The sequence below is a fragment of the Nelumbo lutea genome, chromosome 1, assembly GCF_056320005.1.
Source record: "Nelumbo lutea isolate HS-2025 chromosome 1, American lotus-T2T, whole genome shotgun sequence".
Classification (NCBI taxonomy): Eukaryota; Viridiplantae; Streptophyta; class Magnoliopsida; order Proteales; family Nelumbonaceae; genus Nelumbo; species Nelumbo lutea.
The window spans coordinates 162,409,248-162,437,238 of record NC_142684.1 but is presented as its reverse complement, the minus strand read 5'-3'; the positions used below and the strand labels follow the sequence as shown (position 1 = coordinate 162,437,238).

The following is a 27,991-nucleotide window of genomic DNA, read 5'->3' as shown; positions in this document are numbered from 1 at the left end:
AAACAGTTCGGGAGAGAAGTTAAGGCCCTTCGATCGGATCGAGGTGGCGAGTATCTCTCTAACGAATTCAGGGACTACTTAAAGGACAATGGGATAGTGTCACGACTAGCTCCTCCTGCTACACCACAACTCAACGGTATTTCAGAGAGGAGGAATAGGACCTTGTTGGAAATGGTCCGGTCACTTCTCGTACGCTCAGAATTACCCACATCCTTTTGGGGGTATGCATTAGAGACTGCTATCTACGTGCTGAATCGGGTTCCAACCAAATAAGTTCCGAAAACTCCATATGAACTATGGACTGGAAGGAAGCTAAGTGTAAGACACTTGAAGATTTGGGGTTGTCCTGCACACATTAGAAGAACAAGTGCGGACAAGTTGGAATCCAAAACCAGTTGTTGCCTATTTATAGGTTACCCAAAGGATTCAGTGGGTTATCTATTCTATGACCCAAGTGAGCAGAAAGTGTTCTGCAGTCGAAACGCCCAATTCTTAGAATCTGAATACATCATGGACACTCACCGTCAGGAAATAGTTCTTGACGAGGAGAGCTCACGAGTAGTGGGAGATGTCCCACAAGTTCTAGGTAATGACCAACCTAGAAGGTCCACCCAGGTATCCAGACCACCAGTCCGATATGGTTATGACCAGGATACCTACCTGGTGAAGCCTTGACTAGTGAAGAGGATCCCGTGACTTACGTGGAAGCTATGTTAGACATAGATTCCCAGAAGTGGGTGGAGGCCATGAGAGCTGAGATGGACTCGATGGAGACCAATGGAGTCTGGACTCTAGTAGATCCGCCCTCCGGGGTAAAAACAATTGGTTGCAAATGGATCTACAAGAGGAAGAAGGGCCTCGATGGCAGGATTGAGACCTACAAAGCTCGCTTGGTGGTGAAATGGTATACTCAAAAAGAAGGCATCGATTATGAAGAAACCTTTTCGCCCGTGGCCATGCTTAAATCCATTAGGATCCTGCTAGCTGTAGCAGCATACCATAACTACGAGATTTGGCAAATGGATGTCAAAACCGCGTTCCTGAATGGAGATTTAGTGAAGATATCTACATGCAGCAACCGCAAGGCTTTATTGCTGCTGGTCAGGAACACATGGTATGTAAACTCAACAGATCCATATATGGACTTAAGCAGGCTTCTAGGAGTTGGAACATCTGTTTTGATTCTGCCGTCAAAACATTTGACTTTTAGCAGAATCCGGATGAGCCCTGTGTTTACAGGAAGTCTAGTGGGGATAAGATTACTTTTTTAGTATTGTACGTGGACGATATCCTACTCATTGGAAATGATGTAGGATTGTTGACTTCGGTCAAGGTATGGATGTCACAGTAGTTCTCCATGAAAGATCTTGGAGAAGTTTCATACATTCTGGGTCTTCGACTCTATAGAGATAGATCGAAGCGGATAATTGGATTATCCCAGGCTGCTTACATTGACAAAATTGTCAAAAGGTACAGCATGGAAAACTCCAAGAAAGGAAATGTTCCTTTCAGACATGGAGTAACTCTCTCCAAGAAGATGTCTCCCAAGATTTCTGAGGAAATTGAGGGCATGAGAGACGTTCCCTATGCCTCAGTCGTAGGGAGCATCATGTATGCCATACTGTGCACTCGCCCGAACATAGCTCAGGCGGTGAGTGTGGTAAGCAGATTCCAAACTAACCCAGGGTAGGAGCATTGGACTGCTATGAAGAACATACTTAAATACCTTCGAAGGACAAAAGAGTTTTGTCTGGTATTCGATGGTAGTTCACTACAAGTTCTGGGGTATACCGATGCCGATTTCCAATCGGATCCAGATGATAGAAAGTCTACATCCGGGTATGTTTTCACGATAGGATCATGTGCTGTTTGCTGGAAAAGCAGCAAACAGGGGTCCACTACAAACTCGACAACCGAGACCGAGTACATTGCCGCAAGTGAAACTGCCAAGGAAGCCGTATGGATGAAGAAATTCATACACGAATTTGGAGTGATTCCATCCAGCACATCACCCATCCCGTTGTTGTGTGACAACAATGGAGCGATCGCCCAGGCTAAAGAGCCTCGGGCCCACTCGAAGTCAAAGCACATCGAGAGGAAGTACCAAGTACTACGGGAGATCGTTGATAGAGGGGACGTCCTAATTCAGAAGGTAGCATCCGTGGATAATGTGGCAGACCCATTGACTAAGCCACTGACACAGAAGGTGTTTGAGAAACACGTGGAAAGTATGGGACTCCGGCTTGTACTAGATTGGAGCTAAGTGCAAGTGGGAGTTGTTAGACAGTCTTGTATGCCCTTAGCTTCAATCGGATTTTATGTACTTTTTTTATTTAGTGGAAATAAATTAAAGTGCATGTTTGATTCATGTTGTTTGGTATAATTCTGTGTAAGACCATAAAACTAGACACTTATAGAAACTTGTGTTAGTTTTAAATGTTCACAGCCATTGGATAAGTCTGGGGAGATTTATCCTGCCAAGGCTGATATTGGTGTGCCACCAAGTGTTGGGATGGCTTGTTTCGGCCATCAGGGTAAGGCCCAAGGCACATGCAATATGGGATTGCTTGAACCCTTGAACCGGACCAGATTTCCAGTATTGCCCTAGACCTTGGAGACAAATGGGCAAAATTGGAAAGTTACACCTGACCCCTAGACTCGATTATGACACATCACTAGGTGTCAGATCGGGCTGTCTTTGATGTGTCAATCAGTGAGATCCTTAGTGGGGGTCAAAACCTGGACATGTTGGGGCAGTCTGAGAATTCATCTGAGTGAGTGGTCATAGTGACAGGATCAGCCCCTTTGTCGAACAATGGTAATGATCGGGAATGCACTCTCTCTGATGGAAACCAAACTGCCGGCAGTTGATTTCAATCGTTGGAAATTTGTTTTGCAAAATAAGATATACATAATGTATATGTACGGTTTCAAAAGATTTACAAAAGGTTTTAATTCCCAGGATCCATGTGAGTAGAGAGTGCGGCATTGTTCCTTGCAGCCAAGTGAGAGGTCTTCTCTTGTCGGGCAGTGCTTGATCATTAAGGGCTGAGAGGTTAAGTGTAAGACCATTTAGGATAATACCTGATGGGCTAATCTTGCACCTACCCACAGTCCCTGGGTTTTTATAAGATGGCTTGGCCCAGGGACCACATAATGTAAGTGTTGGGCCCATAGGGTCCATGTGATGGGCTCAAGGGGGTCACTGAGTCTTTCAGTGAATTCGGCTGGGCCTTGTAATAAAGGTTGGGCCGAACCCATGTGGCTGGTGTGTAGATCAATGCTTGGGTCCCACGCCATACAAAGAAGCCCAACTGGGCAGCAGGTTGGAAACTAGTTAAACACTGAACACTTAATGGGCCAAAAGCCCATTTCGAACTGGGCTGATATGACCACCAGTTCATAGGGCGAATCTGAGATTAGTGTTAGTAAAAGGATTGGGTCTTTGACCTTATCCACTCTAAGAGACCAAATTCAAATTAGATTTGAATCTAGTAACCTCCTGATAAGATCAGGAGTTAACTAACTTAATCTGCAGATAGGATTAAGATTAACCTCTATCTAAATGCTGATTTGGATTGGGATAACTCCCAAAATATTGGGAGGTTTCTTAATCAAGAAGAAAGAGGAGAAAACCCTAGCAGAAATATCAGATTTTGAACTAGGGGGTTGGAGTAAGCAAGACACACATCCTGCAATGAGATTTGATCTCTTACAGACTCCAGAGAGAAGAGAAAATTCTGCCCTCTTCGTCCCTGGACTTCTCCTCCTTCAGCCGCCGCCACTACCTGTTGGAAGATTGGATCTTTGCCGCAACAGGAAGTCAAGAAAGCAGTTCTTGACAATAGTCTTGCAAAAAAGACACTAGGATTCGGTTTTCAAGGTTTCCAGAAGGTTCTTGTGAAGAATCCAGTGTGTAGGACGCACCCTGCTGGTTCCGTTCCATCCACAGTTGTGTCATCTTCAGCAGGAGCGGATCTTCATCACTTCTTTGGGCGTGAACACCAATGTTGGGAGATATTATTTCTCCGAATCAGGTATAATCCTTCCTGTTTCCTTTTGGTTCAGATTTGGTTTGTTTATGGTTCAAGTAGGATCCTTGAATAATGTATTCTAAATTTAGGGAATATGATTCCCAGTTGGAAGAAGGTAGGAAATTTTTTTTGAAATTTTCCCCCCATTCTGCACCTTTCTTGGCGTCCATTAGATGGATCCTACCATTCTTTCAGCCACCCCTCAGGGTTGCGAACTATAAAAAAAACCATGCTTCGAGGGTGGAATCCTGTTAGGCAACTCGTGAAGAAGCTTGAAGCCAGGATGGGGGGAAAAGTAATAAGAGAGCCTATCTGGAGGGGCTCCGGGGGAGGCATTCTTGTTTGACAGAATGGAAGCAAAAGTGTTGAGGGATAGAGGAAGACAATACTCAAAAAATAAAGAAATAGTCTCCACCAAGTTCCGAACAGAGTTCGGGTGCAAGTGGTCTATGGTGATGTTGAAGTGGGTGAGGACCTCCACTATTAAAGGATGAAGAGGGAGTCGAAGACCAGTCACGAGCTGCTCCTCAAAGATCACGATCTCATCATGATCGTGCTCCCAGGGATAGTTGCCAGTTGGGAGGCTATAAGTGAGCTCCCTGGGGAGATCGTACTAGAAGACCAGGGCTCGAAATCTCTCCATTGACATGGAGGAGGGGCCGAAACTATTTGGCACCCGACTCCGGGAAGTGGAAGCCAAGTTACTGGAGGCTTCCAGAGCCTCCGAAGCCTGCCCCTCAGGGAACCCCTAAGCTCCCCCTCGAGCTCAAGGGAGCCTCGTCCTGATTACCATCCCGAGAAAAGACATCGTCATACAGATACCCAGACATTATTTGGCAAGGCAGAGGACTCACTGGAAATAGTAAACTGAAAGAAGCGATGGGGAGAGCTCGAGCAATCAAGGCGAAGGCGCGACCTTAAAATCGAAAGCAAGGCAAGTTGGCATGAAAACAAATGAGGCATGGGGCCCTCCTATATATGGCCACAGTGCTAGAAAACCAACGGTCTCGATTAAGGCGAATCTAATCGCTTATAATAAAACTGGCTACATGTCCTTTGAGACCGAAGGCAGTTTAGCACATTTTTTGGCACCCGCAGAATCTATAAGTCGCGTGACATCCGCGCGTATACCTCACGCAGTCAGTCAAGGCAGTTTGAATTACGGGTCAAATCCGCCCGCTGCTTCGTAAACTCCCCGCTCTAGAGCAAGACCCTTAGCCCAAGGAGTGGTGGACAGCCTGGCTACAACTCGGCGTAATGAGCTCGCTAAAACCCAGCCTAATAGCTCGCTATCAAGCAGCTCGCTACAAGGCATTTCACTACCGAGTAGCTTGCTACAAGGAAGCTTGCTATTAGGGACCTCGCTACAAAGTAGCTCGCTATTGAGCAATCCGAGGGTTTTGGGAAGCTTCTTATCTGACAAGACCGTGCTCGTCAGACTGCTCCCATGTCCCTTGCCTGACGGCGCATCAGGCGGCATCGTGCCTACCAGCTCCGAAAAATGTTTCTCGACTGACAGGGTCGTACCCTGTGATGGTTACCTGCGCCCACCTGCTCAGCGCTGGCAAATAACGGTTGCGGCAGAGAATCAAAGGCGGTTACACTCGATTTGACAGGGCATTAATATATAAGGGCTCCAACCCCAAGTAAAAAGGTAATTGCAAATTGTGCATCTTCACTCTTAGCCCTTATTTCTTCACAACTCTCTCAGTTCTCCACCGAGTTCTAACTTAAACATCAGAGTGTTCCAACTGGGTGAGCTCCCCGGGAATCCTTCACCTTCTTCTTTGTAGATACCTCGTCCAGCGCCAGCTAGGAGCATAGCCCCTGCCAGATAGGAGTGACCAGATCGCGCACCATCAAATATCATTGGTGGTCTAAAAGGGGGCCAAAGAGTTGGTGAGGAGACAAGAAGAATGGGACAGACTCTAGGGTTAGGTTGAGATTATAGGCTAGCTTGGAATTATTAAAAATGGGGAACACAAAGAATTTTTGGGATGAAATTATGGTTTTTAGGAGAAGAGACAAAAACAAGTGTTTCAAATTGGGGCCCAGACCAATGTTAGGGTTTGATGGGAAGAGAAAGAACGAAGGGGGAGGACCAGGATCTAAACTTAAGAACGGCCTGGAAGTGTCTCAACAAGAAGACTTGCTCAAGTATCTCAAGTTAGTAATTTTGGAGGCTTGGAAGGTTCAACAGTTGAGATTTTGAATCAAGGGTATGTTGTAATTAAACTAATTCTATGGTTAATGTTGCTGGAGTTTCCACCCCCAATACTATTACTAGCTAGGGGAATAAAAATGGCCAATAAGCTAACTAGCCTAGTCTGAAAATTATTTATCAAAAAAAATGTTGATGGGAAGGGAAAAAGAGTTATTTGTCATAAACGCATGAGTGATTTTATCTATAATAGCAAGGATGGTACTAGTCATCTGGGCAAATATATGGCCATTCATATGAAAAATGAAGATAATGATAAAGCATCACAACCACAAATTGGTATGATTTTTTTTTTGTGATTTTTAATATTCTTAAGAAAAAATGAGACAACAATTAACAAAATATATTGTACATGCTAAACAACCATTTTCATTGGTTGAAGTTAAAGGACAAAAACGAAGAACAAATTATTTATTTAGAACTGAGTGGCCTAATAGTATAGAAAAAAACTTTCTTGGATAATCATCATTATATTATTACTAGTAATTAAGCGCATACATTGCAGATGTGCATGGTAATGCTGACACACACTTTGTGTCCATGTATGTGCATGGACCATGTACGTGTGTGGCTTTTCAGATGTGCATGGTAATGCTGACACACATTTTTCAGTATAGAAAAGAACTTGCTTGGGTAATCATCATTATATTAGTATTTTTTTTTTTCTCATTAATACATGCACACTAGTGAAATAAATAATTTGAAAACATCGTGTGAATGACTTTCTTAATTTCAATGCTAACATGCTTATATTTCATTGGGAGATTGCATGGTAATGCTGTGATCACAGTCCTAGCAGATGTGCTAGCTCTCTATATTGGGGGGATGATCTGTATTTATAATTCAATTGGCTCCACTCTATTTATAAGAATCTTATCAGATTATTTAATGTGATGTCGGGCTCCACTCTATTTATAGATGCACATAAATTTATATGCATTATATATTATATTTTTAATTGTCTATTTATAATATATTAACTAAATATATGTTAATATTTGTAGTATTAATATATATTATATTATATTTATATTATACACATACATTTTTATAATATATATTGAAAATATAAAAAATTTAAGAAATCAAAGAACCAAACTGGTCAAAAACGGAATCAATCAACCGGTTAAGTAAATGGTTTTGGATCACGGCTTTTCAAAAACTGGTGGTAACAATTCAGTTTCAAAAAATATCTTATGATTAAGTTAACTGAACCGTGGGTACCCCAAGTCCACACATACACAAAGCCGATAAAATCAACATCAATCCATCATATTGTCCATCTCTGGCAATGAGGTATGCAATTTGGGTGGGCGCAACCCAATCCAGCATTTTTTTTTTTTATGTTGGGTCCAGGCCCAGACCTTGGGTAACCTGAACCAAGGATCCTAGTCCAGCATTGACCTAGCCCTACTACTTGCATACATATAAGCATACATGTATAAAACATAAATACCCAAATTTATATTCCTTTTCTGATGTGGCAATTGTTTTTGTTTTCAAAAACAAAACTAATCTTATTGTTAAATCCCCCTAATTAAGCTTAATTGACAACATTACCATTTTCTAGCATTCATCTCCTAATTTCTTCTTCTTTTGGCTACAATCCATCACTAACTTCTTGCCCTATGTTATTATGCCCAAGTTGTGCAAAAAACCTCAAAGGTGAGGTCCATACCCAGTTTATTATAGGGAGCACACAGGTTGGCTGAGAGTCTTATAGGCCAAGCCCATTCAAATTTTGATAAAGGTCCAACCCAAGCCCATTCAAGTTGCACCCCCTAAATTATTACCATCCCAAGATCCTAAATAGCAAGGACCATCTAGGTGGTGGTAAGAAATTATACCATTTGGGTCAAATGGGTCAATCCATGTCACAATTAAATAATAAAATTCAAAAATATATAAAATGCAAAATATATAAAAATTAAAAAAATGTTAACATTTTTAAATCATATATTTGACATATTAAACAATTATAAGTATGATAAATAATGTTTTAAAAACCGACCTGGAGGTTGACCTGCTTTTGCCTTCGGGTCACAGGTCACCGATTCGACTATCAAGGTCAATCGAGTCAAACCACTCTACATCAACACTATATGTGTGTGTCTAAAAATACATATTTTATCAATAAATAGTATAATTATGTTTTACATATATTATATTTATGTTTTACAATAAATTACTATTTTTTTTATTTCTTTTATTTATAAAAATTATTAAAATTGCAATTTAGGGCCAAAAAGGGTTTTTTTCGCGAAAATAGAAAGGCAAAGCGCCTAAGGCCCTTGGGACATATAGATCTTGAAAAGTTATTCAAAATAAAAAAAAAAAAAGATAACCCCAATCAGACATTTGAATGCAAAGTTATGGTTTCCAAAAGTTTGCACATAATTAAGTGTGCAACTTCAACCTGGTTACTGGGTTGAATAGGGCAATGGTTGAACTACTTGGGTTAGATGATTTTTAACTGAAAGGGGGAGTTTCAACAGAACCAAACCCAAGATCAAGGTTGAGTGACAGTTTGAATGGTTCAATCAACAACAGGTTGAAAACAATGATGATCAATAAGAAATGTTTTTTTATTAATCAATTCTTCGGCCCTCTACAACATATTATTGAGTTCTTGCAAGCTGACGTTCAGCTTGTTCATGTTGTAATTCATGATGAATGGATTAAAGGATGGAGGCAAAGAGTTGAGAATAGCATCGATCTGTGTTACTAGATCTAGCCCAGATCCAAGAGCCTCCAGTTCGTTGATATAACCCATCATCCGAAGACAATGGTTGTGAACTTATTGGCCCTTGGACATCTGTGCGGCCATGAACTATTTCAAGACCTTCTGCCGAGAAGAGTGATTATGCTCTTCGTACAACTGTCCAATATGTCCTTGGCAAGTTCGATCTGATCAAACTACCTCTGTATTGGGTTGTCCAAGGAGGCAATGATATAGCAGCGGGCAAGGGAGTTTTTATCCTCCCATTCTTGGTATTATCTTCTTCGGGCCTCAGAAGCCCTATCTCACGAACAATCTGGGACAGGATTCTTGGCTACCTTATCCAATTTTTCGAGGTTAAGACAAGCATAAGTTTCCTATACCAGTCGGCATAGTTTGGGCCCTTCAGCTTGTTGTCATCAAGTAGCTTTGCAAATTGTCCACTTGCCATTTTTTGATAAAAGAGCAAACATCAGTCCATAACCTAATTTGATTCTTGTTCATTACATAGATATGGATTTTAATCTACGTTCCATTCCCATTTATTTATCTCTGAGATTTCCCTCCTTTCTCAATGATGGAGACTACGGGTTGTCTCTGGAAATGTGGGAAATCACATATGGTGTATGGAGCAAAATGTTTCAGCTGCATAACCCCACCACCTTTCTGTGAAGGATCATATCCACTCATCATATGAGTTTTCCCTTTGGCCTCTATCAGACAAGGTTCAGAGCTGCTTTCAAATAAACCTTTTTGTCGAGTGAGTGCTTACCCATCATATTCATGAACGCCAAGGTACCATGAAAGAGTTCCCATTTTCTGGTGAAGCCCCTCCCACATCGGTCTATGATGCCCCTATCATCTTATGAAACACTTAGACAAACCCAACAGCAAATGGATAACTCATTTTCTGGTGCGTTTCCTCATTACTAAAGGACCCATCCTCATGCTAATGATGGAAGGCCTTTAAAGAGTTCATCATATGAATCTCCCTATCACATGCACTCATATTAGCTGGAGGGAATAGTAAATTACGCCCTAGTTTGATCTAGGTCAAACCAAAGTGGCTCCCACTGACTTTCATAAAGCCAGATTTCGGTGGGCCCAAATCGGCTAGGGTCCCGCACGTAACCTCTCCACGAGGTGTGGGGGCCCACCACTGAGGGAGGTCATCCAATGACCAAAAGGGATACCATGGCAATGATGTGCATTCGGCCATGGTGTGCACAAGAGCCACTATCAATTGAGCATGGGCCAAGCACTTATGGCCCATGTACGTAGCACATCACACATCCATACATTACATGCAAGGAAAATTTGATCCAATCAATTAATTATCTATAAAGCCCATTTGAAGCCCATATTTAATCCATAATATTAACCATTAATATTATCCAGGTATATGGGCCGAATTAGGGTTGATGGGTTTGGCCCATATAGCTTTATCCATAGAGTGGGCTTTTAGCAGTTTTAACAACTTAAAATTGGGCCTTTACGGGTTGGGCCGAATTAAGCATTTAATTAATCATCAACCTCAGGCCCATTTTTTGAAAAAATAGGGCTGATATTCAACATTGATCGAACCCTAGATTCGATTCAAACAATTTGAACCAATCTTGGGTCGAATGGGTCTAGGGTTTGAACTTTAATTAAATCTTTAATTCAAGAAAATAATCTGAAATTAAATACTGATAAAAAATAAACAAGAATCAGTTAAACAGGGTTGTTCGCACAATCCATCATGCAAAACAGAGGTTAGATCACAGTTTGCAGTTTCATAAACTGCAAATCGTAGATTGCGATTCTCCCATCTGCGAGATCTCCTTCTCTGCGCCGCCATCTTCGATAGAAATTCTAATTTCTATTAATAATTACATCATATCAAATACCTATACATTTAGTCTAAAAATAAAAAAATATATATTTTACAGACCAAATGTAATAAAATAATCCATAAACTGCAAAATCGTAGTTTCCCTACGCAAATCAAGATTTCGATCTCTTCTTGTATGAACAACCCATAAATCAAGAAAATCATAAAAAACAATTCTAAACAACAATCATATTTATATAAAATTTAATTTCAAATTATTCGCCCATAATTTTGGAACAATTTCCCAAAACCCTTTATCTACGCAAATCGGGTAGAATGACTTCTGCCCATTTGCGTAGGTTCAGATCTGAAACAAATTGGTTCAAGATTTGTACCTGGCTCTGATACCATTGAAGGGATGAGAGATCCATCGTATGGACGCCCAAAACTTGCAGAATAAGGTGGGCGAATTTCAAAAAAATTCTCTCCCTTTTAACTGGGAATCACATTCCCTATTTAGAAAATCATATTTTCAATGATCAATCTTGAACCATAAACTGAACCAGATCTGAACAAAAGTAGTAGGAGAGGATTATACCTGACACGGAGAAGTAATATCTCCCAGTGGAGGTGTTCACGCCCAAGGAAGGATCCAAAGACTTCTCCCATTGAAGATGGCGCAGTGTAGGATGGAGCAGAATCAGTAGCATTCTTCTCCAAGAACCTAGTCCTTCGCAAGAAATAGCAGGATGGCACGTGAGCACAACTTCCTATCAGTCCCTTCACAAGGAACTGATATCAAATCTTGAGTTCTCCTACTGATTTGGAGATCGAACTAGCAAGGTAGGCGGTAAGAAGAAGGAGGCGGCAAGAAAAAATTTTGCAGGGTTGCTTAATTCTTCCTTCTGTGATCTCAGCTCTAAAGAGGATGTGAACAAATGTCTTCTAAAGGCAGCCGCCAGTTCCTTCTTCTATAACCCTAAAGGATCAGCTCCTAATCCTATTAGGAGTTGCTGATCTAGATCATAATTGGATCAGACATCCCTTTAGGTGATAAGGATAAACTCTTATCTTATCTGCAGATTGGATCAGCCTTCTCCTAATCACTTTAGGAGGTTTCAAGATCTGGACTCTCTGAGTGGAAAGGGTTAAGACCCTATCCTATTTGCTAATCCATTCCCAGAATTCACCCCATATTTAACTACTTAAATTAGCCTAGTTTGAAATGGGCTTTAGGCCCAATAAAGTTATGTGCTCACTTAGCCTTCCTAACTGTTGTCCAGTTGGGCTTCCTTGTATGGCGTGGGACCCAAGCATTGTTCTACACATCAGTCACATGGGTTTAGCCAAGCCTCTGTTACAAAGCCTGACCGAATACACTATTATGGACAGTGCACCCCCCGAAACCCATCACACAGGCTCTATGGGCCCAATACTTACCATAAGTGGTCCCTGGACCAAGCCACCTTGTAACACCCAGGGATTGTGAGTAGATGAAAGATTAGCCCATCAGGTACCCTCTATGGTCTTACACTCAACCTCTCAGCCCATAATGATCAAACACTGCCTGACAAGAAAGAACCTCTCCATCGGCTGCAAGGAACAATGTTGCACCCTCTACTTATATGGATCCCGGGAATTAAAACCTTTTGCAAACATTTTAGAAACCATAATGTATTTATACTTTTATATCTCATATAAAATATATTTTTCAAGACAAATCTCAACGATTGAAATCGGCTGCCGACAGTCTTGGTTTCCATCAGAGATAGTGCATCCCCAATCATTACCTTTGTCTGACAAAGAGGCTGATACTGTCACTATGCTCACCCACTCAGATGAATTCTCAGACTGTCCCAACATACCCAGGTTTTGACCCCCGCTAAGGATCTCACTGATTGGTACATCAAAGACAACCCAATCCGACACCTAGTGCAGTATCATAATCGAATCTAGGGGTCGGGTGTAACTTTCCAGTTTTGCCCATTAATCTCCAAGGTCTCGGGCAATACTAGAAATCTGGTCTGGTTCAAAGATTTAATTGATCCTACATTGTATGTGCCTTGGGTCTCACCTTGGTGGCTGAGACAAGCCACCCCAACCAACTTGGTAGCACATCAATGTCAGCCTTATCAGGATAGATCTCCCCAGACCGACCCACCGACTGTGAACATTCTAAACTAACACGAGTCTCATTAATTGTCCAGTTTAAGGGTATTACACAGAAACATACCAAGGGAACATGAATCAAATATGTACTTTTATTCATTTACAATAAACTCATAATGTATGTCATTCTGATTGATGCAAAGGGCATACAAAACTGTTCAACAACTTCCACTTGCACTTAGGTGCAATCAGGTACAAGTCGGAGTCCCATGCTTTCCACGTGTTTCTCAAACACTTTCTGTGATAGTGAATTCATCAATGGGTCTGCTACATTTTCCGCTGACGCTACCTTTTGAATCAGGACGTCCCTTCTACCAACAATCTCTCGTAGTACGTGGTACTTCCTCTCGATGTGCTTTGACTTCGAGTGGGCTTGTGGCTCCTTAGCCTGAGCAATGGCTCCATTGTATTTACACAACAACGGGATGGGTGATGTGTTGGATGGTACTACTCCCAACTCGTGAATGAACTTCTTCATCCACACAGCTTCTTTGGCAGCCTCGCTTGTGACAATGTACTCAGCCTCGGTCGTGGAGTCTACAGTGGAACAGCACACGATCCTATCGTGAAAACATATCCAGATGTAGACTTTCTATCATCTGGATCCGACTGGAAATCGGCATCAGTATACCCTTGGATCTGTAGTGAGCTATCATCGAATACCAAATAAAACTCTTTTGTCCTTCGAAGGTACTTAAATATATTTTTCATAGTAGTCCAGTGCTCCTGCTCTGAGTTGGCCTGGAATCTGCTTACCACACTCACTGCCTAAGCAATGTCAGGACGAGTACACAGCATGACATACATGATGCTCCCTACGATAGAGGCATAGGGAATGTCCTTCATGCCTTCAATCTCCTCAGAGGTCTCGGGAGACATCTTCTTGGAGTGAGTGACTCCGTGCCTGAAAGGAACATTTCCTTTCTTGGAGTTCTCCATATTGTACCTTTTGACTATTTTGTCAATGTAAGTAGATTGGAACAATCATATTATCTGCTTCGATTTATCTCTATAAAGTCAAAGACCCAGTATATAGGAGGTTTCTCCAAGATCTTTCATGGAGAATTGTTGTGAAAGCCATACTTTCACCGTAGTCAACATTCCTACATCATTCCCAATGAGTAGAATGTCATCTACATATAGAACCAAGATGATAACCTTATCCCCACTATACTTCCTGTAGACACAGGGTTCATTCGGATTCTGCTTGAAGTCAAATGATTTGACAATAGAATCGAAATGGATGTTCCAACTTCTAGAAGCTTGCTTAAGTCCATAAATGGATCTATTAAGTTTACATACCATGTGTTCCTGACTAGCAGCAATGAAGCCTTGCGGCTGCTACATGTAGATATCTTCAGTTTGATCTCCATTCAGGATTGCAGTTTTGACATCCATTTGCCAAATCTCAATTTAATAGTATGCTGCTATAGCTAGCAGGATCCTAATGAATTTAAGCATGGCCACAGGTGAAAAGGTTTCTTCATAATCGATGTCCTCTTTCTAAGTGTACCCTTTCGCCACCAGACGATCTTTGAAGGTCTCAACTCTACCATCAAGGCCCTTCTTCCTCTTGTAAATCCATTTACAACCGATTGCTTTTACCCCAGAGGGCGGATCTACTAGAGTCCAAACTCCATTGGTCTCCATTGAGTCCATCTCAGCTCTCATGGCCTCCACCCACTTCTGAAAATCTATGTCCAACATAGCTTCCGCATAAGTCACGGGATCCTCCTTACTAGTCAAGGTTTCCACTAGGTAACTATCATGGTCAAAACCATAATGGAATGGTGGCCTGAATACTTGAGTGGATCTTCTAGGTTGGTCACTACCTAGAACTTGTAGGACATCTCCCACTACTCCTGAGCTCTCCTCATCAAGAACAACTTTTTGATGATGGGTGTCCAAGATTTAATCGATTTCCAAGAATTGTGCATTTCGGCTGCAGAATACCTTCTGCTCACTTGGGTCATAGAATAGGTAACCCATAGAGCCTTTTGGGTAGTCTACAAATAGGCAACAGCTGGTCTTGGATTCCAACTTGTCTGCACTCATTCTTTTAACGTGTGTTGGACAACCCTAAATCTTCAAGTGTCTGACATTTGGTTTCTTTCCGGTCCAAAGTTTATATAGAGTGTTCGGAACCAATTTGGTTGGAACCCAATTCAGAACGTAAATCGTAGTATCTAATGCGTAACCCCAAAAGGATGTGGGTAACTCTGAGTATATGAGAAGTGACTGGACCATATCTAGTAAGGTCCTATTTCTCCTCTTTGAAACATTGTTAAGTTGTGGTGTAGTAGGAGGAGCCAATTGTGATACTATCCCATTTTCCTTTAAGTAGTCCCTGAATTCGTCAAAGAGATACTCACCACCTCGATCCAGATGAAGGTCTTTAATTTCTCTCCCTAACTGTTTCTCAACCTCTTGTTTGAACTCCTTGAACTTTTCAAAGGATTCAGACTTGTGTCTCATTAGGTACACGCAACCATATCGTGAAAAATCATCTATAAAGGTGATGAAATACACGTGTTGATTCCGTATCCTAACACTCAGGGGACGACATACATCAGTATGTATAAGATCAAGTGTGCCTGTACATCTTTCAGGCTTGTCGTTAAATGGCCGTTTGGTCATCTTACCTTATAGGCAAGGCTCACAGGTGGGAAGATCTTCTACAGTTAGAAAACCCAAAGGACCATCATTTACCAACCTTATGACTCGGTCAACACCGATGTGGCCAAGTCGGTAATGCCATAGGCACGTGGGATTAACTGTATCACAGACTCTTTTCTTGGGGATTTCAGCCGATGTAGTTTCGATTATGTTAGTTTCTAGAGAAGGATGCAAAACATAGAGACCGTTCTCTAGTTCCCTGTATGCGATGAATCTATTACTTCTTTTAATAGTAATCGTATTACTAAAGAAGACAGAATAATGATCTGCACACAGTTTTGAGACAGAAATCAAATTTCTCCTTAAATTTTGTACATAAAGACAATCTTTCAGAACAATGATTCCTTCTCTAAAAATTAACTCCACGATTCCTATAGCCGCGGCTGCAACAGTTTCAGAAGTCCCCAAGTAGAGCGTAATTTCTCCTTCACTCAGCCTTCTACTTACCTTGAACCTCTGCAGTGAGTTACACGCATGAGTTGAAGCCCCAGAGTCAATACACTAGGATGCAGAACCTACTAATAAATTGGTTTCTATAACACAAGATTTGAAATTACCTTTCTTGGATTCTAGGTAGTCAGGACAGTTCCTTTTCCAGTGGCCAGTCTTCTTGCAGAAGTGACAAGCATCCGATGCTTTGTCTTTCTTCTGCTTCTTGGGTTTGGCAGCTTTCTTGGGTTTGTCTTTATAGAATTTTTTATAAATTTTATATAATAATTTGAGCATGCTTTAATATTATATATTCTTCATATTAAAAGCAAATATGTTTGAAAAATAAAAATTATTATTAGTAAAAATAGAAACATTGCCATGTGCAACACATGTACAGCTTTATTAGTTAGATTAAAACATTAAACAAGAACGATCTAGATCTATCAAAGTGTGTATCTTTAACATGAACGATCTAGATCAAGCAAAGTGTGTGTCTCTAAAGCTTTTCATTATGGCCCTCCATTCACTATGTGTCTCTACCTTTCTGCACCTAAAATCTTTTATTTAACAGCTTCGTAGACCATGGTAGACAAAGACCAAATGATCTAGATCCCTAGAGACAAGATCCCAAAATCATATTACATCTTATTTAAGACGATCTTCCTAAAAATACTTGCTATAAAAACCTTTTTAAATCCTATATATCTTTTCATCTGTCGATGATCCAACCAATCTTTCCAAACCAATGACTACTAACCCCATCAGAATCCTTGTTTGTGTAGACATCTAATCCACTACGTTTCAAAAACCTGTTGGCTCGATCAACAACCTATCAACCTAATTGGTTGAACCGCTCAGCAGGCCAGTTATCGAGTCTTGTATTATCTTAGGATCAAAGACTTAAACATATCCTTGGTTTTGGTTAATTAATTTAAGATACCTTGAGTTTTGCAAATGGACTATACATACCATAGGGGTTGACACCAGTAACCTTAAATATACGCTATATTTCAAAAATGTGAGTGACAGTTAAAGATGATGTTATGTGGCCTATTTATTTTTTAAAAACCCCATTTTACCCTTCTCAACCCTATTAAAAACCAGCAATTTCCACAAATTGTTCACATAGATAACCGCCACCTGTTCAACGAATTGTATCAAAGGACCAAGTCCATAAAAATCCTCTCCAACCCATTCACCAACACATCCCAAAATGCTAGGTTGCGTAGCTTGGCCCAACATCTCCTTCTACAAGTGCAGCATAGACAGAAGACCCCTTTCCCTTGAGTTGTGTATGCCATCCTTCCACTCGGGCACACCCAGCCCACATGCTAGACCACCCTTGCCCTGCTTAACCACCGGTAAATCCCACTGTTCGAAAAAATGCCTCAATGAGGCCAGCAACCAAATCCAGGAAATTAAAGCTGATTACTTAGGTATTTGTTTTGAATGGATTGCAATGAAATGATATAACCATGCTAGGCCACCCCCTGCATTGCTTACCCGCACACAGAACTACTGAAGAATCAACTAATAAAATTGAAACAAAATTGGACAGCACAAAGAAAGTTTTTCCTTTATTTATTACCCAAAGCAAGTTATAAAAACTCATAATACAAAGTTGAGGAGTTCAAACATCTATAAATACGTAACAACTTCCGTGCCTATAAAGCTTTATTATTCTTGAAATAACTCTCCTTTATGGCTATTATTTTACATTACAGAAAACCTTCCGTTGAATTCAAAATTTGGTGCTAAGACACACGTTTCCTCTCTGTTGTACTTTAACTTCCTTGCTTCTTCATTGGAAATCTGGTAAACATTTACCAGGACCTCTTCTGGCATGGCCCGAATGGCAGAAGTCCTTCCAACAAGTGGACTTCTCACTGCATTGTCACTGGTCTTAATTGAAACCCATTCAAATCCATTGTCTCCTGCCTGTTTCACTACAGCAAAGTTTTGAGGAATGACGATTAGTTGGCCTTCACAAAGCTGTCCATCATAGGCAGTCTGACCAGAGTTTCCAACGATCTGAACCCGGGCTTCACCCCTAAGAACGTACATCAGGCTGTGTGCGTTTACGTTCCAATGAGGAGACATTATCGCATTCTTTATATACAAATCATGCATCAAAACCAATTTAGTACGTAAGTTCCAATAAAGCACAAAAGTAAAAAATCATTCAATCAAACAATACTATACAAAAAGATGATTATGTTTATTAGAACCTAACCTTGTAGAGATGTCCTCTCTCAGCACTAAGTTCATAGAGGCCAAGAATGGGGAGGCTTTGGCTGTTAACGTTGGTCACACGTCCCCCAAAAGGAGTGTAAACATCGGAACTCGTGGCTTTCCCAATATTCTGTCTGAGCCTCATGTTGCAAAGAGTCTCCTCTAAACCATTTGCATTAGTTTCTTGTTGTCTTTCTTGCTCTTTACTCGATATTGACTTTATCACCTGAAGTCCCCTTTCAACTTGGATGATTGGTCCCCTCTCGTCATTTTTCCTTCGTAGCTTTCTCACCGTCTCCTTTGTCACTCCAAAAGCCTGAGCTAATATCTTTGCATCAAAGCCACTAAAAACATTGTTCGAGCTCTCTTGCCCAACTTCCTCACTCTTGGATGACGAAGATTCTCTTCGTTGTTCTTCCTCTTGTTGTTCTTGTATGTTACCAGCAAGCCAGAAATTCTTTAGCAAGCATTTGAATAGAAAATCAGTCATAAGCCTTATTAGATTTTGCATTCATGCATAAAATAATTAAATGAATGCTAGTGAGTCAGCTTACTTACTCTCACTTTTCGATCAAGTTGGTTGAAATTATTACGGGTGTCAATGACGGCAATTGCAACAAGTGGCGTATCACCATCATTGTAGACCCAATAGGAAACTCCATTTGGCACCATTAGGATGTCTCCCTCCTTGAAGAATCTTGGTTGTTGGTAAAAGTCCTCGGATCTATGGTTTCTACAGTGTTGATCCACGGATTTTCGGCTTGTGCTACTTTGATGTTGTGATTGTTGACTTTTGCTTCCTTGGCTTCTGCTCTCAGATTTATGTCTTCTACTGTCTTGATCCTCTGAATGTTGGCTTTTGCTGTATTGTTCCCCAGATTTTTGTCTTCTACTGTCTTGATCCTCCGATTGATGACTTTTACCACCTTGATCCTTTGATCTTTGACTGCTACTGCCTTCATCCTCTGATCTTTGGCTTCTACAACCTTCTTCCTCGGATTGTTCATCTCGCTGGAATAATTGGAACGTTTCAGGGCAACCGGGGATTGATAATCCTAAAACTCCCCTACCTGTACGTGGATTTCAAGCACGTAAGTCATAACACATGTTTAATTGAATGGTATATGATAATATAACATGCATAGACCACAATAAGTTAGTAGCAATGCAGAAAGGGATTCAGTGAACTAGCCTTGGACAATGTAGAGGATCCTAGGTTGATTGTGATAGACAGGTAAGGAGAGGCCCTTGGGCTGGATAGTAACCCGATAAGCTGCAACCCCAGCACACCTGAACTGTTCATTGTTGTCATCCCAAATTTCAAATTGGCCAGCCTCGGCTTCAATTCTACGAGATGGTTCAAGGGCATCAAGGCTATTGATCTGGCACTCACTTTGTTCTCCTCGAGACTGGTGATCAGGCCGAGTACTCCAACCTTGGCCTTGGTGAGAATTGTATGGCCTGAGAGCTAGGCAGCCATGAAACAGAATAAAGAGACAGATACCAAGAGAAAGCAGACATGATTTAGCCATGATTTATAGAAACAGGTGAAGAGAGAATTTGCACTACCAAGCCGTGGTGAAGCGGCGAATAGAATGATCAGGTATTTATAGAGAAGATGGGTACATTAGAGGTTGACACCTGAGTAATGCCCTTCAGCCACCATTCACATTGCATGGTTCTACCTTGTCATTTTGAAGAACACATGTCTGCATTGATCGCTTGGTACTTCAAACATGTGTAAATATATAATTGGACCACTGTTTTGTGTCCATTGATATATATTTAATGACAAGATAAAATCTCTTACTCTCTCTCTACATATATACATCATCTGAAATTAAAATGCTCTACTACTAGTAGATATGGTGGCACGGATATGTTTCGTTAATTCATCAGTCTTGGCCATGACCCAAAATGTCTTTGATTTATGAATCAAAGACACGTACCACCAGGACCATCCAAGAAAAACAGAAATATATACATAGTATCTCATATAACCTAACCTAGCAAGTATAAGCAGAGGCCTCTACTTTTTCATGCAGAAAAGACACAGAAGAGAAGAGAAAGAACAAATGATTTATTTGGAACAGAATGGCCAAATCGTAAAGATTTGGTAGCCATGCAATGTGAATGGTGACACATCTGTCTATTTCTTGGGCTGCCCAAAGCCCCACCAACCATAAGAATGATTTAGTTACACTATCACCAAGAAAGCAATGCAACTCCAAAGGTATGTAATAAGGAAATTAATGTTTAGATTGAAGTGGACAAGTTGTTTTCGTAGACTTATTTTCAATTTTGGTCAGGCCAGGTCGTGATTCATTAATTTAAACAGAAAAATTGCCTATCACATCCTATAGGCTACCGAGTTGTAAGCTATTATTTATGAAACCATCGATGACAATTCGAATAATGCTTTATGTTTGGTTTAACTCATTGCCTCCAAACACCTCCGCGAAGAATAAGTTCATGACTTTGATCGAATTCAGCTGCTAGACCAATTCATTAGAATATGCCCATGACGCTAGTAATCTGTTTCTTTTAATTTCTGCCTAATTTTGTTCAAATGTCTTATTGGACCTCGGCCGGCCTTCTCTTTTTCTTTTTTCCATTCCCATCCAGTAATATATACTTCATACAATTTTGATGTCTTATCATTGTTTCTAATGGAGACAAAGCTACTAAAGTCTATGATGACAAAGTGCTGAGATTTAATATCTTTGGAGATTAAATTTCATGGGTATGTGATATTTGATTAAACAACTTTTACATGTCTGCATTTTTTTTTTTTTTTTGTAAAAGTAGTGTTCTGAAATTTAAAAATTTGTCCATTAAATATCATATTTTCTCCCTTTACTCTTTTACACGGTTCCTCGTGACAAACTTACAAATCTTCTCTTAAACTTCTTAATGGGAGCTTGCTTGCTTAAATATCTAGGAGAAATGTTCAAAATATCGATACAGACTGGTACACAGATAGGGGCATATCGGTACTTATATTTGTTTGCCTTTTTTTTTTTTTTTACTTTTTCTTTGAAACTGGTTCAAAGGGGTCGGTTTATACCTTGAACTAGGCCAAACCCTGAAACACTCCCTGTAGGGGCATATTGGGAAGCTCCCAATACGATATGTATTACCCAATGCGCCCTAATATATTGTGATATTTTGATCCTTGTCTAGGAAATACAGAATGGAGCCATGCAGGTGTGTCCATGTATGTGCCATAATGAAAAGCTTTAGAGACACACACTTTGCTTGATCTAGATCGTTCATGTTAGAGACACACACTTTGCTAGATCTAGATCGTTCTTGTTTAATGTTTTAATCTAACTAATAAAGCTGTACATGGGTTGCACGTGGCAATATTTCTGTTCTTACTAACAATAATTCTTATTTTTCAAACATATTTGTTTTTAATATGAAGAATATATAATATTAATGCATGCTCAAATTATTATATAAAATTTATAAAAATTTCTATATTTTTACTTTTTATTATTTAATTTATGAGATAATATAAATTACTTATTTACCAAGAGGAAATGCAATTCTAATATATTGTTTGAATATTGGTATTTAATATTATGGTCAAATTAATTATATATATCATCGATATATGATATATATGTTGTTTATTATTTATTTATCAATATGTTATTTATATTGCATTTTTGTAAACATCGTATATGATAAAAATAGTTAAAAAATACTTATATTTTTCGTATGACCTTTCCCTTTGGCATCTGTCAAACAAGGTTCATTGCCATTTTAGGTTAAACATTTCTGTCCAGTGAGTGCTCACTTATCATATTCATGAATGCCAAGGCATCGTGAGAGAGTCTTCAATTTTAGGATAGCCCCTCCCACATCAGTCTATGACGCCCCTATCATCTTATGAAACATTCCAATAGATCCAACAGCAAATGGATAACCCAATTTTATGGTGCGTTTTCTCATTACTTGAAGGACCCATCTTCATGCTAATGATGGAAAGCCTTTAGAGAGTTCATCATATGAATCTCCCTATCACATGCACTCATATTTCAAGAGGGAACAAAGTTATTACGCTCTAATTTAATTTAGGTCAAACCAGAGTGGCTCCCACTGACTTTCATAAAGCCAGATTTCGGTGGGCCCTAAACGGTTAGGGTTCCGCACAGTTCCTCTTGGGGAGGTGTGGGGCCCACCACAAAGGGAGATCATCCGATGATCTTTAGGGACACCATGGCAATGATGTGAATTCAGCCATGGTGTGCGTAATAGCCACTAAAGTATTTGCATGAGACAATCATATAATATCTATAAATCCCATCATTAAAGCCCAATTTAATCCACAATATTACTGATTAATATTATATAGGTATATGGGTTGAATAGCATTAAGCAATTCGGCCCATATAGCTTTTCTGCAGTTAGTGGGCTTAAGCAGTTTTACCATTTTAAAACTAGGCCTTATAGTTGTGGGTCAAATTAGGTCTTGCAATTAAATATCAATCTCTTGACCCAAGAATGGGAAATTAGGGCCGAAATCAGCCCCCATCAAACCACAGATTTGGTCCAACCAGTTTGACCCAATCTGGTTCGAATGGGTCAAGGGTTTGATTTTTAATTCAAGAAATAATTCAAGAATTGATCTGAAAAAATTAAATTTCTGATTAAAGACAAACAAGAATCAGAACTAGGTCCGTACATCTGCAACCTGCAAAATAGATGTTAGATCACAGTTTTCAGTTTCACAAACTGCAAATCGCAGATAGCGATTTCTCCATCTGGGAAATCTCCTCCTACGCAATCAGCTTCGATCTTGAATAAAATAAAATAGAAAAATGCTAATTTTCTATTAATATTACATCAGACTGAATTCCTATATATTCAGTCTAAATATTAAAAAATAATAATTAATTATAGACCAAAAGTAATAGAATTGCAAAATCGCATATTTGTTGCGCCAATAAAGACACCGATCTCCACCGTACGAACAACCCATAAATCAAGAAAAATATAATTAAATATAATTCAGATTTATAAAGATTTAATTTCAGATCAATAGCCCTTAATCTGGGAACTGATTTCCCAGAAAATCAATTATCTACGCAAATCGGGTAGAATGCCTTCTGCCCATTTGCGCAAGTTCAGATCTGATCTATTACGGTTCAAGATTTGAACCATGGCTCTGATACCACTGAAGGGATGAGAGATTCATCATACGGAGTAGCAGTAACTCCCAACGAAGGTGTTCACACCCAAGGAAAACTCCAAAGGCTGCTCCCACTAAAGATGACATAGCGTAGAATAGAGCAGTATCATAATCGAGGTTTTGACCCCCTCTAAGGATCTCACTGATTGGCATATCAAAGACAGCCCAATCTGACACCTAGTGCAGTATCATAATCGAGTCTAGGGGTCAGGCGTAACATTCCAGTTTTGCCCATTAATCACCAAGGTCCATGGCAATACTAGAATTCCGGTCCGGTTCAGGGTTTCAAGTAAACCTACACTGCATGTACCCCGGGTCTCACCCTAGCAACTGAGACAGCCTACCCCAACCAACTTGGTGGCACATCAGTGTCAGCCTTAGTAGGATAAATCTCCCTAGATTTATCCAACGGCTATGAACATTCTAAACTAACACGAGTCTCATATGTGTCTAGTTTAAGGGTATTACATAGAAACACACCATAATAACATGAATCAAATATGTACTTTATTCATTTACAATAAATTTCATAATGAACATCATTCTGATTGGAGTTAAGGGCACACACTGTCTAACAATAGGAACAGTCGTTATTGTACACTAGGCTGAGTAGACACTGTAGGGTTTACATGCCCGACCTGTTTACTCCCGAGCTACTTTGCCTTACCCTTGCCAAACCGACTAGGTTTTAACGAGCCCATGCTAAAGAGGTGATCGGGTCTTCAACAGCCTATGCCGAAGAGGCGACTTGGACTTCTCTGCCTATGCTAGAGAGGCGACTGGGTTTCACATTGTGCCGAGGTCTTTTGTCAGCTCGACACTAAAACCCTTAGGCTTCTGGGAGTTACTTAAGGTCCTCTCTCCAGTTCGGTAGTCTTATGGACATGGTAAATTCTCAGCTGCTCTAGAATCATGAGCTCATAGGTAGTATCTTCTTAGGTTGTCGATATTCCAGGCTCAAGGTATTTGCTTCCCTTCCATGGTCTCAAGCTCATATGTGCCTTCCCCAAACACCCGTCTCACGTGGTACGGACCTTGCCAATTCGGTCCAAGCTTACCCACGCCAGACTCTGGTACCATAACCTTTTGATGGACTAGGTCGCCAACACGAAACTGTCATTTCCTCACCCGGGTGTTATAATACCAAGCTACTCTCTACTGGTAAGTTGCTACCTGAATGTAGGCCAAGTCCTATACCTCTTCTATCAGGTCCAGGTAGGTATGGAGCTTGTCATCATTTGCTTCCCCGTCGTAAGCCTCGAGTTGCAACGTTGGCACTTCGATTTCTACTAAGATCACTGCCTCTGTACCATACGTGAGGTTGAAGGGTGTTTCACCCATCGCAGTCTTGATGGTAGTTTGGTAGGCCCAAAGGACACTAAGTGACTCATTTACCCACAATCCCTTAGCTCGAGCCAGGTGAGCTTTCAGTCCATGGAGAATCACCCTGTTTGTTACTTCAACTTGTCCCTTCGCTTACGGTGTGCTACTGAAGTGAAAATTTGCTAGATTCCCATCTTGGCACACCAAATTTGGAACTTGATGTCTTTGAATTGCTTTCTATTATTGGATATCAACACCCGGGGTAGTCTGAAGTGGCACACTATGTTTTTCCAGAAGAAGTTCTATATGTTGCGAGATATAATGGTTACCAAGGGCTCGACCTCCACCCACTTCGTGAAGTAATCTACTGCCATGACCAGGAACCTCCTCTACCCGGTTGTCGGGGGGAAGGTCCAAGGATGTCTATCCCCCATTGAGCAAAAGACCAGAGGCTGGTGAGGTATTACAGATCGGTAGCAGGTAGCCGGGGAATGTTGGCGTGCCTTTGGCAATTGTCACACTTCTTTTACAATCTCATGGGCGTCTGCTTTCATGGTAAGCTAGTAATATCCTTGCCTTAGCGCCTCCTAGGCAAGTGCCCTGCCCCCCAGGTGTCCTTCGTAGAGTCCCTCATGGATGACGCACAATACTTGATCCGCTTCTGAAGGTCGCAAGCAACATAGGTAGGGGAGCGTGAAGGATCTCCTATACAACCCCCATTGTTCAAAACATATCGGGTTGGTTGTCGCTCTACCCTCCGAACTGCATTGCATTCTACTGGCAGGGTCCTGTGGAGCAGATAATCAACGAGTGGGTCTATCCAACTCGGTTCCACTATTGACACGGGAGCGACCTCTACCCCCTCGAGAATGCTAGGGCGAGGCAGTTCTTCGATATATAGTGTCTGCTTCGTGTTCTTGTTGGTATTAGCCAATCAAGACAGTGCATCTCCTTCAACGTTCTCAGACCTTAGTATCTACCTAATGAAAATAGAGTGAGTTCAGCGGAATCTCTCTGACCTTGGCTAGGTATGCTGCCATGGTCTAGTCGCGAGCCTCGTAATCATCGTTAACCTGGTTGATCACCAACTATGAATCGTTGCATACAATGAGGTGTTTAGCTCCAATCTCCTTCGTTAGGTTAAGCCCGGCGATTAGTGCCTCATACTCCACCTCATTGTTTGATACTTCGAATCTGAACCGAAGAGTGTACTCCAGCTTCACCTCGTTTAGCATGTACAACATCAGTCCAAAACCGTTTCTCATAGGATCGACGAGCCATCTACATGGAGGATCCAGGGATCCTCGTCCCACGTCGATCCAACCCTAATGGGGACTAGTATAGCACTGGTTAATGCCTCTAACGTACTAGTGGGCTCAGTGAGTTCCGGGATCGGCGTGCTGAACATGCATTCTGCAACGAAATCCGCCAAGACTTGGGCTTTGATCGCTGGGTGGGGCTCAAACCCAATATCGTATTTGCTCAATTCGATGGACCACTTCGCTAATCTTCCAGATACCTCGGGCTTTAAAGTGTGGGCTTGTTGGTAATGACAATGATAGTGTGGGCCTGGAAGTATGGGCATAGTTTACGAGCTACTATGACCAGCGCATATGTTAGCTTCCCGATCTCGGGATACCTAATTTCGGCATCTTACAAAACTTTACTAACATAGTGGACGGGTCGTTGGACTCGGTCTACCTCTCCGATCAATATCGAGTTGACCACCTCATCACTCACAAAGAAGTGCAGCTTTAACTCATCTCCACTTCTTCAGGTCGGGTTAGAACTGGTGCAGTACTTGGGTACATCTTCAGCTCATCAAACGCGACCTGGCACTCCTCAGTCCATCTGAAGTGCTTGTTCTTTTTTATTTTCTTGAAAAAAGCCAAGCATCGACCTGCCGACTTAGACATGAATCGGCCTAGGGCGGCTACCCGGCCAGTCAACCTTTGGACTTCCTTTATTTTCCAGGGTGGTCTCATATCTAAAATAGCTTTAATTTTTTCTGGGTTGGCTTCGATGCCACATCAGCTCACTATGTAACTAAGAATTTACCCAACGTGACCCTGAAGACACACTTGTTTGGGTTTAATTTCATATTATACTTCCTTAAAATTTGAAAAGTATCATTTAAATCATTTAATAAAGAGTTCAAAAATTGGGTCTTCACGACCATGTCATCAACATAACATTTCTCTTTATTGCCGATCAATGGCTCAAAAACTTTATTTACAAGTCGCGGGAACATTGCCCCAGCGTTTTTCAAACCAAAGGGCATAACTTTATAACAGTACAACCTGAGTTTGATTATAAATGCGATCTTGTCTTGGTCAGCAATGTCCATCCTAATCTACAATGAGGAGCTTCGCGACCACCTCATTGACTACCCTCCACTGCTCCGGATCGAGGTTGTGTTTTCTTTGTCTTACTGGCCTAACTAGAGGGTCCATATTAAGTTTGAGTTATTATTTTAGGACCGATTTCGGGCATCTCTGCTGCAAACCAAGCAAATACATCTAGATTTTTTACTTAGAAACTTACAAGTTGAGCTCAGAGCGATTCGCTGATCGAGGTGCCGATCTGATGAGTTTTGGTCGGCTCGGTCTCAAAAACCAGTATGTGGATCATTTCTTCTATCGGGTCAGCTCTCTCCTCTGTATACTCTCTGGTTGTCCGAGCTCGACGTCCTCCATCAGCTTTGCGTTTCCTTTCAGGGCAGCCACATAGCACATACGGGATTCAAGCAGGTCACCTCGCACGACCCCAACACCGTAATCAGTTGGGAACTTCATTTCTACGTAATAGGTGCACACTATAGCACGTAGGATGTGTGTGATAGGCCAACCTATGATCATGTTGTAGGGGGATGGAGTCGTGACCACCAGAAAAGTGTGATCAAATCGTATGATGTTCGGCCATGTGCCTGCCTCCACTAGTATTGTGACCCGACCAAGGGGTCTGACTCTTCTTCGTTAAACTCTACCAATGGTGCATCTGCTGGCTTCAAGTCGCTCCATTGAAACTACAGTTTTCGAAGGTCTCCTTGAAGAGGATATCCGCCGAGCTCCTCGAGTCCACTAGAATCCGCTTCACTTCGAAGTCGTTGATTATAAGTTTCGCGACTAAGGCATCATCATGTGGGTACTGAATCTCGCGTGCATGGTCCTCG

At 41.1% G+C, this 27,991-nt stretch overlaps 1 protein-coding gene across 1 annotated transcript; it reads right to left on the bottom strand.

Annotated features, from left to right (window-relative positions):
- Positions 1–17,614: 17,614 nt before the first annotated feature.
- Positions 17,615–19,879, bottom strand: LOC148878807 (cocosin 1-like). Its single transcript, XM_088960191.1, has 4 exons — positions 19,489–19,879; positions 18,855–19,366; positions 18,298–18,753; positions 17,615–18,173 (listed from the first exon to the last, which is right to left on the bottom strand). Exons 1-4 carry the CDS (start codon positions 19,826–19,828, stop codon positions 17,778–17,780), a joined length of 1,704 nt encoding a protein of 567 aa, XP_088816317.1. The 5' UTR covers positions 19,829–19,879; the 3' UTR covers positions 17,615–17,777.
- Between the last annotated feature and the right edge of the window lie 8,112 nt (positions 19,880–27,991).

Bases quoted from the DNA above. Each gene is read 5' to 3' on its own strand.
- LOC148878807 (XM_088960191.1), bottom strand. From the start codon at position 19,828: ATGGCTAAATCATGTCTGCTTTCTCTTGGTATCTGTCTCTTTATTCTG. The intron at 19,367-19,488 runs GCTAGTTCACTG...ATCCACGTACAG, and splicing joins GATCCTCTACATTGTCCAAG to GTAGGGGAGTTTTAGGATTA. The intron at 18,754-18,854 runs GTAAGTAAGCTG...TGCTTGCTAAAG, and splicing joins AACTTGATCGAAAAGTGAGA to AATTTCTGGCTTGCTGGTAA.